Source organism: Heliangelus exortis, chromosome 1 (assembly GCF_036169615.1).
Source record: "Heliangelus exortis chromosome 1, bHelExo1.hap1, whole genome shotgun sequence".
Lineage (NCBI taxonomy): Eukaryota > Metazoa > Chordata > Aves > Apodiformes > Trochilidae > Heliangelus > Heliangelus exortis.
The window spans coordinates 156,515,921-156,531,192 of record NC_092422.1 but is presented as its reverse complement, the minus strand read 5'-3'; the positions used below and the strand labels follow the sequence as shown (position 1 = coordinate 156,531,192).

The following is a 15,272-nucleotide window of genomic DNA, read 5'->3' as shown; positions in this document are numbered from 1 at the left end:
ATTTCATTATGCCAGGGGTTAAATCTGTGGTGTACTCAGATCATGTGAAGTTCTGGTCTTTTTGAAAGTACATTGAACAAAGCAGAACAAAGAGTGACACAGATGATCAAAGGCATTTAAGGACTTCTAAACAGTTTTCAGTCTGAAAAATACATTATGGGACAAGCCTGTATAAATTCTTAAGCAGAATGAAGACTGAAATTGTTCACTTGTCTCTTCCAGTATTAGCAAATAGCAAATAAACCAGCAGGTAATGGGTTCAAAGTAAGTTCTTCACACAGTCCACATCACATTGTGGAACTCGGATGCAATATTGTGCTGGCACTCAAAACTTGCATAGATCTAAAAGGCTATTAAAAAACTCAGAGGAGAAAAAATCACACAATTGAATGCTGTGGCTCAAGAAGTCCTTGGACAGACTACCACAGAAATCTGAGAAAACACACACATCCAGTCACCACCAGCATTTAATTTCCTTCATACAGTTAAGCATCAACCTAGCCCTAGTAAAACCTCCAATCCGTCCCTGAGAAGGGGAGAGCGGGCTTAGAGAAAAAGAAAATAAAACAACTAATTACCAAAAAGAATTAAGTGAAATGAAATGGAGGGTTTTAAGGGTCAGAGGATAAAATGTATAAAACTAGGTGACCATGGGACAAGCAAAGCAGAGCACCTTGGCTGCTGGCCACAGTCAAAGACAGTACTGAGCTAGAGACCCAGTATCTGAGCTGTGCCACAGGCCTTCCTCTGTACCCATACAGTTAGCCTAAAAAAGAGAGAACATATTTTAGGATATGACTCAGCAAGCCAATGTGCCTCTATTAGCACAACACTTGAGCATGTGCTTGATATAACCATAAGGTCCATGGAAGTTAATGATATTAATGTAAAATACACTTTCCATCAGACAGGCACAGAAATTTTATGTAGAACAGAAAGTTAAATCTGAATTTGCTGAAGGTCAAGTTAAAAAGATGAAATAGGCTTAGAGACCAGAGTAGCACACACCTAAGGTATGATGGAACAAAAAGCTGGAAGATAGAAGCCAATGCTACACATAAAGACATGGTGCAAATGCAGGAGCAGGGCCTGCATCTAGTGGCTAAGAGGAAGCTGAGATCAAGAAAGGGAAGGTGTAACACACCAATATTCCAGTGTTTATTCCAAGGCACAAATGAAGTTGTAGTCTAATAATGGCAGAAGACATAGATTTGACACAGAACAGAGTAACCAAGTGGGAAAGGGAGCCCTGTGCTATGGGATGAAGCAACAGACAGGTAATTTGTTGGCAGCAGCTAACAATGATGGTGGAGGTAAAAGTCCATACCAATGTCTGCCAATTACTTTCTCAAAAGACCAGTAAAATGTTAAGACAAGGAAGAAGGCTGGGCTGACTATGGGAGCTGCCAAATCATGGCACGTACTGGAAACAGCAATATAGAAAAATCCAAACTATTGGAAGCTAGTACCTTTCACAACAAAATGGACAACAAGCAAAAACTTTTGAAATTTCTTCTCAGAGAGTGCATTCTAACCATTCTCACATTTACTATAGATTTTGTAAACACTCAAGGTATTAAAATGTTGATTAATTGTTCATCTAAAAAAAAAAAAAAAAAGCTAAATTTGCCATTTTGAAATCTCATTCGCTATAATTTTTAAAAATGCTTACAATTATGAACTGGAAAAAAATATAAATGCTGAAAGAACCCTATGTAGTGAGCACAAATTATTTTCCTGTTGGATTTTCCTGAAAGAATTAAAAAATTAGATGAAATTTTGCATGTTTTCAAGTTGCCAATTAGCTAAAAAAAATCTTTAACTTGACATATTTGCACAGCTCAAAGATACTCTTGTAAAAATATAACCCAAACCACAAAGATCACCTATTCCCAAACTGCAAACTACCATGAAATTGGAAGCATGCCTGAAAAGTCAGAAAATTAAGTATTCTTCTGGAATAAAAATGGTGAAAAAAACACCACAGAAATGCCTTGGAAAAGCTCTCTACCACACCGAGAGGATTTCAGCTTAAGGACTTCTTCAGAACACTGTACAGCTGTGACCAGCAGAGAGGCAGATGGAGAACCAGGGAGACAAAAACTGTGCAGTAAGTACTGTGTGTACCCCCATGCTTCCTCCTTATCAATTTCCCATAGCACTTTTCTTCCCACAGTAGCAGATAAATAAAATGGGTATTATTTAGAGGGGACAACCAGACAGATTGTACAATCCTTGTATGTTGTTTTCAGTACATTATAATAAATGGCAGAGAGCTACAAAGTAGGATTAAAAATTTCTTTTTGTTTTACAACCAAACTGTTTCATTTGGATACAGAGGCAGAGGTGAGGACACTGTAACAAGAGCATCTTAATTTGACATGCTGTCCCCACCTTGCTCATAGAACAATGCATATTAATGTTTTCCCAAGTTCTAATAAATAGCTATTGCCCTTGCTGATAATTATTTCCAAGTAAATATTTTTTTTAATTGTAAAGACATGACTTTTTTTATATTCCATTTCAGCCTACAAGCTCTCTGCTTTGTGCCTTTCCAGTGTGGAATGCTGTAATATGAAGCAAAAAAAAAAAAAAAAAAGACAGTAAAAATGCAAATATATCAACTACAAGAGAGAAAGTCAACCACAAAACTGAAATCTATTACCTATAAACTATGTCCTTTCTCTCTTTAAGTCCTTCATGTCCTCTCACCCTTTTCTGATAATGAATTATCAGAATCCAGAATCATGTTTTTATTCTAAATAAAGGTATCCACACTGGTGCAGGAACAAAACTGATCAGGGTTTTTGTCTGGATACAGTTTATGCTTTCCAATTTTCACTGTCATTTTTTTTTAGCATATAAAAACATTGCAGAAGTAGATGTAAATCACCACGCTCTTGCCCAGTGGAACAGAATTTCAGTTCCCAATGCCAACAGTTGCCTACAGAAGGCATCTACATCTGGTCTGCTACATCCAAGACAGCAACCACAGGCACACGTTTTGCTTTGTTTGGAATTCATCACTGTGGTGCAGCTGAGCCTCAGATAAAAAAAACTATGAGCCTTCAGGGTTAAACAGACAAATGTTTTCAGTCACAACAACTTTTTTTTTGCAGAAGCAAAGCCATAACAATGTATGTAAAAGGTTTTATGTAAATCATTAAAGACCTACTGACTTAAATTGTTGCTAACACACAAAGTTGCTTAATGTACACTCCAGAGTGTGAAGGCAGAACAGATGAATAGTCTCACAAATCTTATTTGCTCAGTTGGAAAAATGCAAAAATATTTGTTAAAGAAAAAAAAAAAAGTCTGATTCCTGATCAGTTGCATTCAAATTTAAAAGTCAAATTAATATTCATAATTTCTGAGTGCATGATGATTTTTAATGGGAAGCAGAAGGGGCAGATACAATCAGTAAACAAGTTTACTTTCAAATCCACACGGAATTCAATACCTACCTAACCACTCATTGAATTTTTTTACTTCACTTGGAAGTCCCAGCTCAGTAAAATCACCAGCATGTATTAACACATCTCCATATGGCATTTGGATGGGATCAGTTCTTGAATGAGTATCAGAAATACAGACAAATCGTGTATATCCTGGAGGTTTGGGAGCATCATGGGGCACTGGATCAACCCTGCAAGAAATGCATCATAACAAGGTTATAAAGTACTTCTGTACTCCTTAGTGTCTACTTTGCAATTCTAATATTATTTTTTACCTTTACAAAAGATTACAGACTTCTAGATCTGTCTGATGGAAGAGATTTATTAAAAACAAACTAACACTAATGGGAGGTGTAAAAACTCTTGATGTTCACATCACAACATTTTCAGTATTTGTTGGGTAGATGGATTAATTTAAAGAGATTAAGGAAAAGAGATTGATCTGTGGCAGAAACTGAAAAAAGTACTTACAAATAAATCAAAGGCATTGCCAGTTTCAGAGAAACAGTACTATCCTGCTTCATTGTTTAAATATGATTACATGCTACGCAGAGAAAAGATTTATTTTAGATACATAAATACATTTAAATGCATTTTTTTCTGATTATATTTTTTTTCTGAAAGTTATATAATTCCAGCAAATTTAATTAACACATTTTGGAGATATGTTTCAGTGTGTTAATGCAAAGCAAGATAAGAACTCTCCTAACAGCAGCTGTAAATGTACGTTCAAGCCTGACTATTGTCAGGACAAATGTGGCAACTTTCTGGGCTTAATTATACTAAATGAAATCAGATGCTGTCAGGAGTGAGGCTGAATTGTTCAGAGCCCAATCTTGATATTAAAAACTGAGACAGCTAAAAGATCTGACCCAGTTTGATGAGACTTACTTACGATTTGCAAGAGGAAAGCAGAGAACACCCCTCTGCCACATGAGGAATACTTATTTTCAACTCCATCTTTTTACCATCAATCCATATTTTGTTGGAATATATAGAAGCAAACTTATCTATATGCAGCTATACCATATCTGCTATTCTTTAGCAAATTCTGATGCAATAAAATCAAACAGCCAGAGATGCAAGAGTTATACTTAAGTCACTTGAAACCAAAGATATAAAGAATTGTTACAAATTATTTTACATTTGTTTTGAAAGGACAAGTCAGTTTTGTTCTCTGTTTCAGTATGCAATACATATTCCTAACCCTTGCTGGTTGTGCTTCAATTCAGGAGCTTACCTTTACAGCAATAAACTCAGAAAAGCAGCTAGAGATTTTTGCTATCATTTGCACTACCCCTATTTACTGGGTAAATTTTCAGAAGGCATTTTACTGCTTGAAAGATATGCAATAATAATTTTTAATCACACAATCTTTTCTTTAAGTCAGAGAAGAAATATATATAATATATAGGCAGGTAAACTGAAGTGTTTTTAACAATTTCACAATATTAGTGAGACAGTGAGGAATAAACCTAAAACATTCAAATCTTTTTACATATAAGAAAAGTTCTTAACATTCAACTATTTTGTACCTGTCTTTCAGATACCTATTTAGGAATAAGTATTGTTGAGTTTTTCACAGCAGTACTGGAGGGATAACCTTTTATTGCAAGCATGTTTTGTCTTTCAAGCTCCAGTTTTTAAGCAGAAAGTAACCAAGCATGAGTTAAGGAGTAAAATCAGCTGTGATCAAACCATACCAAATGAATACCCTGCAGTATGTACATGCTAGTGGGGTGTATGTAAGTGAGCACATACTGCAAATCATAAAACTTGGCTGACAAAGAATGGAACATTTGTACCCTGAGAGAGAGCAGCTGCAGACACTGCATGTTGGGCTGAAGGAGCGTGTCTGTTGCAGGAGGATCACGGGCACATGCCAAAGGGCAGATGAAAAAAACAAGTTAGATGCAGGGGGCGTTAGGCATTGGAGGTCACAACCTCAAACAGCAAAACCTCAAACAGCACAACCTCAAACATGTGACTGCCATCAGATGTTAAAAATGCCTGGTGTGGAGAGAAGAGAGCTAACACAGAGTGAGCTTGATGAGTTGTGAGAGGAGGAATCAGGGATGCAAAGGAATACGGATGGTGGATGCTGGGTTTTACACTAGTGAATGAGGCTTGTCATAAGCTACAAGCTGTGTGAAGGGCAGTGTATTCAGTTCATGGAGTTCCTCCTCAAAATGACCTGGGATGGCCGGATAAAAATGAGGTGGAGCTGACTCTGGCTACCACTGCAGACATTCAAGCTAAAAAGATTCAACATCAGTTCATTAACAAATGTCTGATTATTGCCCAACACTTCCCAAAGTGAGTTGCAGGTGGTATTAGTAAGACAGCTTTTAACCAAATATACTATCCTCACTCAACATAAGGACACAGACTGGTCTAAAATACCACTTTGTGACTTCTCATAGTAATGGTAGTCTTTGCAGCAGGTTCTGCTTCTCCTTCAGAAATCTTTTAAAGCTCAGCACAGCAAGGTGGGTCTGGGGAGTTGCATGCATTTCACATGTTGGCCCTTGGAAGCTGAATGAAAGAAACAGACTTATCATGGCAACCCATGCAGCACATAATACATGTTTTTTCTTACAGTTTGAATGGGGACAGGGAAGACGTGGACAGCATTTTCCTGGTTGCCAAGGTATGTGGAGCTTTTTAATTCTGTGCAATGGGCCAGAGAATTTTCATGGGAAAACAGCATCAGTACAAAAAACTAAATAAATGAGATGCAGATTTTCAAATTGAAGGGATATGCACACACTGAGCCCAGATATAGGTAAAAACATATGTCAAGTTTCACAGAGGCATCTAAGCTGTATGACTGGAAATAATTTCTGAAGGCTCTATCACCGTATTTTTGTGTAATGCATTCCCACAGCAGCTGTCACACCAACACCCAATGCACTGCTTGCAGCATGAGCAGAGGAATTAAGATCTGCTGATTATCTTTGAGCAAATGCTTTTGTTTTTCTTTAAACCGGTATGTAAACTTGTAGAGAAACTGAAAAGCAAAGTTAAAAAATCTCAGAACAAAAACAATGCCAAAGGTTCATTTCTATGCTACATTTCAGTGGTTTCACAAGGGAGTGAAGCAGAAATTTCCAAAAAACAACTGATGGAACTCAAAAAACTAAGAGAATTTACCACCACCCTTCTTGTCAGTGCCAACCCAGCACCTCACAAGCACAGGAATGCCAGACTAAGATGTGCTTATGAAGGACTGTCAGCATGCTATGGGTGCTAAAAAGTAAACAAGAAATACAAAACTGGAGGGAGGACCAAGGAAGAGCTGGAAGATTTATTTCAGAAGAAAAGGAGCACATAAAAAAACCCCTGTGGTTAAAGTAGTTTACTAGGAGTTCAGATGTTAACAGGTCTATGTGAAATCTGTTTATGACTGCCTGCAATACCACTAATCTAGATGGTGAACTATACACAAAGACAAGGCAAAGCCCTCTCCTCCCTGAAGTTAATGACAAAACTTGCATGGACTATAAAGCAGGGCTAAGCTTCCACCCATAACAATCATGTGAATAAAAGGTGCTTTTGTTACACTTTCTATGTCTACTTCTTTGTGATTATTCTGTTCATTGGCAGGAGGCAAAAGCAATCCTGCTGGTATTCAGAAACATTATTTACAATTTCTGTACCAAGAGAAAGAGTAGGTCAGATTGTGGTAAATGTTTCAATTGAGTTAGTCTGTTTTTCTATTTCCACAAGCTTCTTCAATAGTATTAATCATTCATGAGATGGCTAGACTCTTCTGAGGAACCTTTTCCAAGTATAGCTTATTTTCAACTACTTGCTTAGGTGCTGAACTCCTATCACACAGCTGATTGTCTAAGTCCTCCAGAAATATTATTTGTTACTAGCTAGAATTTTAAACAGCCTATTGTTAAGTACTAAGTGGATACTAATGAATAACCGATTTTCAGCCCACTAAAAACATAAATCTTTAAGACCTGTGAACAAACCAGGTCTGAATATTCACAAAAAATGGCTGAGCCTCCACAAATACAGCAACCTGCATTTGGCATTTTCCTTTGTAAAGTATTTCTGAACCCACATTTGTTTGTTTGTACTTTTGCTACCATTTGCCAGCTCTATAAACAAAAGATGTTTCCCAGTGCTAACACTCAACTCTTTTTACTGTTTGCATACAGTAGTACCTAAAAAACCCCAACACAGACCATAAGCTAAGAAACTGCTCGCAAAAATGGGTGTTTGCTCAACACCCTGGTATACCTGTTGGTCTTCAGATTTTTTAATCTATCTAATTTATGCTAAAAAATGTACATAAGCATTCACTAAATAAACACATAGCATTCAACTAGTCATAGCTGCTGAGTTTTATTAACTGCAGAAATCATGGTCTATGTTTTTAAATTATCAAATCATATTAAATGCCAAAAATTTGAATGAGGTGATTATTTATTCACTCTTCCTAAAGGAAAAGAGTTACCTTTGAAGAAAATGAAAAACAGCCTCCTGATAAAAAGACAAGGGTGCTTTTCTCTTTAAGAAACAATAAAATGATTCTGACATTTTTATTCCCTATAAAAATATTTTACAGTAGAATTTTATACTTAATTTATTTGTAATAGCTTTACTGTTTTGCTCTTCCTTCTGGCTTTAAAGTTTATGGCAAGTTTCATTTTGTAATTATAATTCTCCACTTTACATTACAAGTAAATCATTTAGAGCAGTTAATTTTACTGATGTTGTCATTATATAAGAATTCAAAAACAAACACTTTATTTTAATTACTCTTTAATCACTTGGCATCTTTGGCACATCAGTATGAAAGTAAGTTGTCGGATGGGTGCCCACACTATTTTATTTATTGATGTGATTTTTCCCTTGTACGTAGCTGTAATATAATTAATGAAACAGTATGTGTTGTACAGATACAGGCTTCATATTTTCAACAGCTATTTACAGCAATAAGCAAGTGCACAATGCAAGCAAACATTCATAAGATTGCAGAAAGTATCATCCTTGTAGCATCTCTTATTTTATTACCACTGCTCCGTGTTTAATACATAATACTTGCATATTAAAAAGAGAAATAAAGTTAAACTAGTAGAGTGATCTTTCTCCCATCCTTTAACAAAGTACTTATACTTTGCAAATAGACTGATCTTACATCATTATAGTTATTATTATTAGAAAGGCAGCAAGAGACTGTTCCTTGAATTCTTTTTGACTGGTCCATCAAATACCACATCGACAAGGCAATAACAATTCAGAAGTCTGTGCTAGAGCAATAACGAAACTATAATACTTACATTTGCACATGTGGGGGCTGAAAACGTCCCTGGTTAATGTTGTAGAACGTGAAAGCCTGTGTGGGGTTGGAGCTGTACTCATCCACTTCAATTATGAGTCTACTGTGCTGATGCCTTCTAGCTGCCATAATGTGGGACTGGGCGAATGCCATGCTTGCTCGGTGTAGTCTGGCTTTTTCAGGCGATCATATCTGCTATCTTCCTACATCGACGGAAGAAGACCATGACATCTCCTCACCTAATCAGCACACTCCCCTTCAGTAAACCTAAAAGCAGATTGAAGAGATGGAACATAACTGTTTGACAGTTAGTCCATTTAAAATTATCTTTATTTAACACGAGAGGAAGATGGAGGATACAGAGGGATGAAGTCACACAGCTTGAAGAACTTGTCACAAACCTTTCCAACTCAGAAATTTCATCAGTGTACTTATGTTGAGGGTGGGAAGAAAGGAGTGAAGTAAACTTGCTAAAGAACACAGAAGCAACTTGCTCAAGTATTTCAGACATTAAATATAAATCTAAAAGACAGTAATTCTTCAGAATGGCCTATAAAATAATAATGTTTCTTCAACAAAATCACTTACTTTTCTTTTATTGCATTGTTGAATGTTTATTCCCATCCTCCTTCAAAAAACCTCACCAAACCTAAAATTGAATACAAGCGCCTGACTAAAATGCAAGTTAATAAACAAGAATGACTTCAACCAGTTCTTCAAAAGTCTGTGACATATATTACAGGGAAGCATTGCAAGTGTTCTTTACAGAGAACAGAGCAAGCAGCCTTCTGTGAACTTATTCATAACACTGAAGGAAGTCCTGACACAGATATGAAGGGCTCACCCATACAAATACTTCTCTTCTCACTCAGCAGTACCCCAATATTCTGTATTAACCAGAAAAGAAAGTGATCCAAAGGCTAACACACAGTCAAATGATATCAGATACATAATATATATATATATGTAAAACTCATACAGGTTTTACTTTTGGGAATTAATTTTTTTCCCAAAGGTTACGCAAGTCTAGAACAGCAGCACTGAAAAGGGTAAAGAACAGCAAATCACATCAAACTGGAATGCAAAGGGAATCCCCTAGAAACAACAGAAAGTAATTTAAATAACAATTTTACTACTTTTACAGATTCAAATAAAAATTCATTATAAACTATAAGTGTAGGTATTTTTACAGAATATTTCTGCATCCTTATTAAAAGTTGTCTGCCTTAAATATTTACTTTCATGCAAGCAAGGGCTCTTTTCTTCTAGGGGATGTTAGTAATCTGTTTCAGAAGATGTATTTCCTGAAAAGTCATGCTAGAATGCAGCAATTCACTTAATACATGTATTTTCTGGAAAGACAGACTACAAGTATTATATGTGACCTTGCTGATGAGCCTTACTTCTATTCTGAAGGGACCACAGCCAAGAGTGATGGATGGATGGATGAGGGAGGTCTTTGTAGTCACTCAAATTTTTACATCTGTTTACAGGTACTTCGGTTCAATTCAGTTCTAGTGGCAGTCAAGCACCTAAGCATCTGTTAAAATCTGGGCTTCAATCCTTTGCTTAACTACTAGAGGTGTTAAGTGCTCCATGAAGTGGCTATGTGTTCTTGTTTTGGGAAGTCTCATCCTTAGGAAACTGAAATGAGAGATTCAGCTCAGTTTTCTGACTTGCTGAATGGCAGTAAAATGATGACAACTTACTGTCACTAACTCACAGGAAAACAGTCTGAGAATAAAAGAGCAGATTCCTACATGCCTTCCCCTAAAACTGAGTGGTAAGAAAATGGCAGAATAGCAACAAAGAAAATTTTGGATTTTAAACACTCTCAGATTCCACGTTCAGACTACAGAAAAGGCAGCAGCACAAAGGCATGTGCCAGAGCAGGAGGAGGGAAGGGAGGCAAGATCATTGTAAGACTAATCAAGTACAAATTGTTGCATTTAGGAAATAAGAAATTATGATGGCAGATGTGAAGAACCCTCCCTGAGGAGTTTCCTGTATTAAATGATGCATTTGTAAAGAAGTTTGAACAGGCAAGGTCAGAGATTTCATAGCGGGCAAACTGCTCTAAGTGCACCTACTTCTGCTTGAAATAAACTATTAGAACTGGCGACCTCTAGAAATATTTTCCAGTAAGATTAATAATTTATGATTGCACAGGTCTACATAAGGATTTCAAACTACCTGAAAATTGAAGCCTTTGTTATATAATTCAGGGATTATGTCCACTATACACACAACTGAACTGCAGTTACAAAGGAGTTAAGGCACTGCCCTAGGGACTTAGAATCTCCCTTTGGTATTAGCAAGTTCTCAGCAGCTGAGAAAATGCCTTCTGTGAGCCTTTGGGTCCTGTCTTTTATGGTTTCTGTCAAGTTACACATCAAATCTGCTGCAGAAACAGCAGATGTATGCAGGTACCCCAATATCCACTCACACTCTGCTTTCTCTTTCTGGGTAAGTGGAAAACATAATTTACCAACCCAAACTAACTCAAAAGAAAAAATATTTGCAAACAGAAACACACTGCTGTACACCCTTCAGTGCTGGGGACTTCTTTTAGGCAAGGAATCAATCTTTGCACATGGGAGAGTATATGAATCACACCATTAGGACAACTCGAGAGGATGCTAGCCTCAGACATCCAGCAAGTAGTTCACCATATAAACATGCAAAAAACAGCAAGACAGCATGTTTCACTTGAGGAAAGGGAAAAAGGAAAAAAAATTGAGATGCCACAGCACTGCCAATCCTTCTGCCAAATTAGTCACCCAATGTCAACCCTGAACACATAAAAAGCATCGAACACCAGAGAAGAAAAGAAATAGCCAGATCCTGCAATAAAAATAAAATAGCAGTCATATGAATATCTGCTAAACAAAAATGAGACATGTAACACACATAATCAGGAAGCATAATTCAATAGCAAGCTGAATTCAGGCTCATTTCAGAAACATACACAGATGTCTTTGAACCTTACCTTTCAGTCTGGGGTTTTCTTCCTGCATAAGTGGTTGGCTGACTACTAACATTCTCAGTATTCGACAGAACAAGCTGTCTCTTTCCAGCTTGACTGATAACCAGACTGACACCCATTACTCCCCTCTTTTTGTTTCCATTTTCAGTAGTTCCCAAAAAATGTAACTTTTTCTTCCCGAAATTTCTTCCTTTCCCAAACCAGAGGTTAAAATGCAGCAAGGAAATAATTATCTGCATCTATAGCATGCAAGTTTTAAAATTACATGCCTTGAATTAAAAATACAGAGCATTAAGACTCAAATCCCCACAGCAACAACATGCTAACCATCCTCTTCCCCCAGACTTATGGAGCTGCGGGACGTCTGCCAGAGAAAAAACAGAGAAATGTAAAAAGGACTGCAAGAACATGAATACTAAAATAAATATCACAAACCTGGCTGTTAGAATCACAGACTGAGAAAAAGCTATTAAATCAGCTAAGCCATCTTCTTGCTGATAGCAGGAATGCTCTCCATACATTATTTTTCTGCTGCTTTCTCCAGCATGCATTCAAATGTTCACAGAGCTCAGACCCAAAGCCCACTGTGTTCAAGAGACACTGCTCCACCATCTTCAGAAGGCTCTGCATCAAGCCATAAACTATGTGGACTGCAATATCCCTTCTAAGGAAATACTGGACTAGGCAGGTGCTTGAACCCAGCTGTATATTTAAGTCCTTTGATGAGGTCCTCAAATAAATCTTCATAATAACATTTTTTTTTTTTTTTACTTTTTCTGCCCAAAATTTGTAATTTTCATCTCACAGCCTTCTTTTAATAGTTAGCATAATTATTTCCCTCTTTTATATGAATTCACCAGCCTATTTATGCATCCTGTTTCTCTTTTTTTTTTTTTTTTTTGTCATTTCAAGCCAACATTTTATTTTAATCTCACTTCTTCACTCACAGGTTCTGCTTTATTGTACGTTCATCCTTTAGTTCACTCTGCATCCACCATGTCTTACCATATCTCATTCCATCATCCCCACTGTTCCATCATCTCCCCTTTGTCTCAAGCTTAAAAATAACACTAACACTTCTCCAAAATTATTCCAGTAACACAAAATATGAATTTAGACTTGGATTAAAAATTAGAGATGTCACTGAAATACTTAGAAATCAAGATAAAATACTGATAATGATGATGATGATAAAACAAAAAGTTACAAATTAAGAGAGAAAACTGTGAAGGATATACCTGATGAGCAATGAATTTCACTAGGATATGAAAAATCTGGAGGTCAAGAGGCACACTATGGTTATAGCATACTCCAGCAAGAATTGAAGAGAGGCAGCTGCCAGATTTTACACTAGTAACAGTCAGAAAACATAAAGAAAGAAGAGGATGCTGGGACTTTTAGCAGTACCAAGATCAGCAGCAAAATAAAATAAAATAAAATATTTTTTAAAAGCATTTTTTATGCAGCTATAAAACACTGAAGTCCTATTTTCAGGGAAAGTGAATAAGACAACAGCAGTAAGATACTTTCAAGAAGCATTTGAGAGTTTGTGATAGACTGTATAATGACACGCTTGCTTTTTGTGCAAATCTTGGATACTGTTAACCAGAAACCCTTCCAAGAGCTTAGTCAAGGGTTCAGGTCTTCCCCTATAATGTGCTACAGTGCTTTTCCTAAACTGTCAGGTCATCTTTTATACAGGGAAGCAGACCCTTTAATTAAACCTCTAAAAAGCACCACAGAGTATTGTGCAACAATTGCCCTTGTTGTCACAGTAACAATCTTAAAACCACTAGTGATTGGCTTCATTACCATGAATCGCTACTTTTATTTTAATCCCCTCAAAAAAAAAAAGCTTGTTATAGACTGACCATCAATAAATTAACATCCTGGAATCACTTACTATGAGAAATAGGCAAATGTCCACAGATTAAATCTTTTCCAAAGGGATACACTCTCTTCTTCTTCCTCCCCTTCATTTTCTGAAACAGTATGCAGGTCCTGGCAAACCAAAACCACTGACCACCCCTTTAGTAGACTGATTTGGACTCACTTGACAAATGGGAACTCGAGTGAAAGCAGCATAATCAAATGTCATTGAGACACCTGGAGGTGATCATGCAAATTTCTACTGATGGAATTATTAGCCTTCCCAAATTAATGTGATTTGTTGTAGACAGAAATCTTTCCCATTGCCTTTTTAAAATAAACAAATAAAATTGCAATGTACTAAAGTGAAATATGCACTTAGAAGTCCCCTTGTCCCAAAGCAAACATTTTATATACCTGCAATTTGTGTCAATGAGAACTAAACAGCAGCTTTAAAAAACCAACAGACTCCTCAAGGATATCAGAATTAGAGTCTCTTAACCTGTGGTGCCATTTAAGGTGTTTACCACCCTTACATACCTCCCGAAGTTGTTCATGATGAACACAGTGAAATCCTAGAAATCCTGCCAGGAGGCCTAACCCTACTTCACCTCCAGAAGCAGTATGGCATTTGAGAGTATTAGTTTTTCTAAATGCCAGTTTAGCAGTGGTGAACAGTGCCGGGGTGACAGCCTTTAGGGCCTCATCCTCATCCCTGTCCACCTCCCTGGCCCCTGCGGCAGAGAAAGCTCCTGAAGGGAAGCTCTAACTTCATATCCACACAGGGTATGAAATCCCTGGGTTTAAGCAGCAAATGCACATACGAATAAGGGTGAGTTTTGTAATACAGATTTATTGCCACAAAAAAAAAAAAAAAAAGGCATGAACTCACTGACCCATTCTGTGAGTACAGTGAGATGGCATCATGTACTGCTCCTTCTGCTCCTTGAGGCATAACATGCTGTGCGTGTTATGTACAATATGTGAAGTTGTCTTAAGGTTAAAAGTTGAAATAAAACCTTTACTAATGCCTCTTTACCATGGCTTTTACCATGGATTTCACAGTCCTCATCTGGGAACTAGAGCACACACACTCCACTATGGTATTTTTAAAACCATGCATCTTTAAAGGAAAAATATCTTGAGAGCTGAATTTTCAGTTGCTGCTCTCTTCAGTGGCTTCTGATGAAAGAAGTTATACCATTCCCATGATTTATTAGAGGGACTCTTTGGGTGGTCTTTTTAAAACACATCTGAGATGGTTTTCTGTGTCAGCAAATCTGAATTTGTGAACTGTTATCAGTCAAATAGTACTCGGTTCTGTGACCATGTCTTTTCTCTGGAAGTCAGAACTATTCCCACCCTTACAACCAAAACCAGGGGGCATAATTGAGTTACTCGAGGACCTCAAAATTCTCCCAGTTTCAATGAGAAGAAATGGAAGATCTATCATCTTCTGTTTAGAGTCTCTTATCTCACCTATCAATGAATACTTCAGTGCCTCATCATATATACCACATATTTGTTAACTGCATATCTATAGGGCACTGAACCATCTGCTTTTTAATATGAAAAAAACAAGTGACTCAAGTAAGGCCTCTTATTTCTCTGTAATTACAATTACTTTAACCTGCACTAGGAAAAAAAAAATTCCCCAAAATACTTC

At 36.9% G+C, this 15,272-nt stretch overlaps 1 protein-coding gene across 1 annotated transcript in view; it reads right to left on the bottom strand.

Moving 5' to 3' along the window:
* MPPED1 (metallophosphoesterase domain containing 1) overlaps positions 1–15,272 on the bottom strand; it is a 66,617-nt gene that overhangs the window by 43,679 nt on the left and 7,666 nt on the right. The window contains exons 2-3 of the mRNA XM_071733263.1: positions 8,753–9,018; positions 3,465–3,646 (exon numbers count right to left, since the gene is read on the bottom strand). Coding sequence (XP_071589364.1) covers positions 3,465–3,646; positions 8,753–8,904 — 334 coding nt within the window. The 5' untranslated portion in view covers positions 8,905–9,018. The remainder of the gene's footprint in view (positions 1–3,464; positions 3,647–8,752; positions 9,019–15,272) is intronic.